At 33.3% G+C, this 3,563-nt stretch overlaps 1 protein-coding gene across 1 annotated transcript; it reads left to right on the plus strand.

The window, feature by feature from the left end:
* The first annotated feature begins 1,893 nt into the window (after positions 1-1,893).
* On the plus strand, positions 1,894-3,071 carry LOC133293679 (zinc finger BED domain-containing protein RICESLEEPER 1-like). Its single transcript, XM_061492284.1, has 3 exons — positions 1,894-2,493; positions 2,578-2,884; positions 2,968-3,071. Exons 1-3 carry the CDS (start codon positions 1,894-1,896, stop codon positions 3,069-3,071), a joined length of 1,011 nt encoding a protein of 336 aa, XP_061348268.1.
* Positions 3,072-3,563: the final 492 nt, after the last annotated feature.

Genomic DNA, 3,563 nt, shown 5'->3' on the forward strand with positions numbered 1-3,563 from the left:
CTGGTATGTTTATTTTATATGTCTGTTTATCTAATAATAAGCTATGGTGTGGGGTTTGATTGCAGTAAGAAAATTGACTTGTATGTTTATTTGTCTGTTTATCTAATAATATGCTATGGTGTGGGGTTTGATAGCAGTAAGAAAATTGACTTGGGTGATTGTTTTATTCACTGAGTTCTTAAAAGTTCAAATTTCAGTAATAGAGGAAGTATAAAAAGCTAAAGGGTTTCACTGTTTATTCATTTTATTCAGTTTGGTTCATTTAAGTATCTGTTGTGTGTATATATTAATATTGTTCTCTTGCATTTTTTGTTAGCGGGTTTTTTGTTTAAAGGAATGGTAGATAAATCAAGCTGACACATAAAAGATAGATCTTAGTTAAGTTAAATAGAATATAATCATAGTATAATCCTATATTTATATGAAAACCTTTTGACTTTTTTTTTGGTAGACTGAAAACCTTTTCAATCAACGTGGTTTGAGATTAAATTGCATAGCTTATTTAGGGTTTACGGTTTGATTTAGGGACCAATTGGAGAATCCTCTTTTTTATATAAATCAATTTTGTTTTATGTCAACTTGTATTTTACCAAAACAGTTCACAACCAGTTGTAACTGCTCATAGGATTGGTTGTTCACTTGATAATTTTTTGCCGTAGTGTTTAATTGAACTTGCACCCACCATATGTAATTGTATTTATAAGTTCTTGTAGCTAAATAATGATTTCTCTGCCTTAGTGTTTAATTGAACTTGCACCCACCATATGTACTATATATAATATATGTAAATTCTGAATTTTGCTTTCTCATTTGTAGAATAGATATTCTAACTTCTCCTTTTTGAATCACAAAACAGTACTGAAATGATGGATCAGGAGGTTGATGTTCAAGATGCAAATGTTGAGGGTGATAATACAGCTGGGTCAGCAGACACAAACGTGCCAACAAAGAAATCGAGAAAGTTAGTATCCAAGGTTTGGCAACACTTCGAGCGCATTCCACTAAACAAAGATGGATGTAAAATTCAAGCCAAATGTAAGTATTATGATCAATTATACATGGCTGATAGTAAATATGGCACTGGTAATTTAAAGCGGCATTTGGATGGATGTGTGAGAAGAGATACTAGGGATGTTGGGCAGATGATGCTTTCAAATCTAAATAGCTCCTTAAGTTTAGAGCCTAAATTTGACCATGAGAAATTTAGGGAGTTATTGATAGCTACCATTATTATGCATGATTTGCCATTTGAATTTACTGAATGGCAAGGTATTAGAGCTCTTCTTCTATATTTGCGTGCAGATTTGAATATTATAACTAGAAACACAGTGAAGACTGATTGTGTTAAGTTGCATAAAAGGGAGAAAGATAGATGCTTGAATATGTTAAAGGAGAATCCCAGTAAAGTTAGTTTAACATCTGATTTATGGACTTCTTTAAACACTGATGGATTTATATGTTTGACTGCACATTTTGTTGACAAGAGTTGGCATCTGCATAAAAGAGTTCTAAATTTTGGGTTTATGCCACCTCCACATACTGGAAACTCATTGGCTGAAAAAATCCACACCTTTTTGAAGGATTGGGGGTTAGATGGGAAGATTTTTTCAATTACATTGGATAATGCTTCTGCAAATGATGTTTGTGTTCAATTTTAGAGAGATCAACTGTTGATTGGAGGTGGACTTTTATGCAATGGTGAGTTTTTTCACGTGAGATGTTGTGCTCACATATTAAATTTGATAGTTCAAGAAGGATTGAAAGAGGTTGATGAATCTATTGTGAAAGTTAGGGAAAGTGTTACGTATATGAAGGGGTCACAAGCAAGGAAACAAAAGTTTTTGCAGTGTGTTGCTCAAAGTTCTCTTGTATCTAGAAGAGGTTTCAGGCAAGATGTTCCAACAAGATGATTCTACTTTTCTCATGCTTGATAGTGCACTCTTCTATAAACGTGCCTTCATGCACCTTGAGTTAAGTGATTCCAACTACAAATATTGTCCATCTAGAGATGAATGGGACAAGATTGAAAAGATCAATGAGTTCTTGCATGTATTTTATGATATTACTTGCGTCTTCTCTAAAACCAAGCATCCAACTGCAAATCTTTACTTTCCTTATGTTTTTACTGCACATCTGACATTACAAAAAGGATTGAAAAGTGATGATGCTTATATTGTGAATATGGCTGAAAAGATGTTCACTAAATTTGACAAATATTGGTCTGAATTTAGTATGATTTTAGCCATAGCTGTCATTTTGGATCCTAGATATAAGATGAGTTTTGTTGAATGGTGCTACAATAAGTTGCATGGTGATGATGGGGTGAACGAATCAACAAAGGTGAAAGACAAATTGGTTTCCTTGTTTAATGAGTATGCAAATGATGGAATCAAAAACTATTCATCTATTTCTTCAACAAGGAGGGCTGGAGATGGTGGGAGTGAGACAATTGATGAAACATCATTTTCTACTACATCTAGAGATGTTTTGAGTGTAAGTTAACTTAATTATTTGTCTTGTAATTGTTTATATTCTTTTGTATATTTATTGATTTTATTTATTTTATGATATTGTTAGGAATTTGATAGTTTTCATAGAGTGATTGTGCCACAAAAGACTCAGCTTGAATTATATTTAGAGGATCCAAGGATTGACAGAAGAAATATTAGCTTGGATGTGTTATCATATTGGAAGGCTAATCAATTTAGGTATCCAGAAGTTGCTGCAATGGCAAGAGATATTTTTGGGATACCTATTTCTAGTGTTGCTTCGGAAAGTGCTTTTAGTGTTGGAGGAAGAGTACTTGATCAATACCGAAGTTCACTCAAACCTGACATAATTGAAGCATTGATTTGCACTAGAGATTGGTTATATGGAGAGCAAGGTAATGTACATTATCAATCACTTATTCATTATCTGTTCATTTTAAGGATTTTAATTAACTCATTTGATTTTTTATTTTTATAGAGAAATCAGCAATATCTTTGGAAGAATTGACAGAAGATATCATGGACATGAGTCTACATTCAATAACTGATCATGGCGCTCAAAATAGTTACTCGGTTGGTTAATGACTTTTATATTTCAAATTTTTAATCAGTTAAATGATCTTGAATTTGTGATCTTAATTTGTATTTTGGTGGAAGAAGTTGTTGTAAGAATGAGACATTTGTTGTAGTTTGCATTTAATTATGTTTTGATATTGGATTGATGGAGTTCAATGTAGTAAGTTATTTTGATTTGAATTAGATTAAACATTTTTAATATGATTTGAATTAATATCACTTTGTGTTTACTCGTGTCGGGTCGGGTCGTGTTGGGTTGTGTCGTGTCGTGTCGTGTAAATACAGGTTGCCCTCAAATTCGGGTTGTATCGTGTCAACCCGTTTATACATGGGTCGTGTACGGGTTGAGATTTATAACACGATTGTTAATCGTGTCGTGTTTGGGTTGAGTCTATTCGTGTTCGTGTCATACACAGGTCGACCGAACCCGACCCATGAACACGAATTGCCACCCCTAATTATGTGTATAAAGAAGAAGTGGAGAGAATCGCCGTGAAT

This window comes from Gastrolobium bilobum, unplaced genomic scaffold (assembly GCF_033153095.1).
Source record: "Gastrolobium bilobum isolate Gb01-03AN ecotype WA unplaced genomic scaffold, APGP_CSIRO_Gbil_v1 utg49475, whole genome shotgun sequence".
Taxonomy (NCBI): Eukaryota; Viridiplantae; Streptophyta; class Magnoliopsida; order Fabales; family Fabaceae; genus Gastrolobium; species Gastrolobium bilobum.

What these genes read in the sequence shown, in the direction of transcription:
- LOC133293679 (XM_061492284.1), top strand. Translation starts at nt 1,894, where the DNA reads ATGTTCCAACAAGATGATTCTACTTTTCTCATGCTTGATAGTGCACTC. An exon ending in CATCTAGAGATGTTTTGAGT is followed by an intron (nt 2,494 to 2,577) that starts GTAAGTTAACTT and finishes TGATATTGTTAG; the next exon opens with GAATTTGATAGTTTTCATAG. An exon ending in TTGGTTATATGGAGAGCAAG is followed by an intron (nt 2,885 to 2,967) that starts GTAATGTACATT and finishes TTATTTTTATAG; the next exon opens with AGAAATCAGCAATATCTTTG.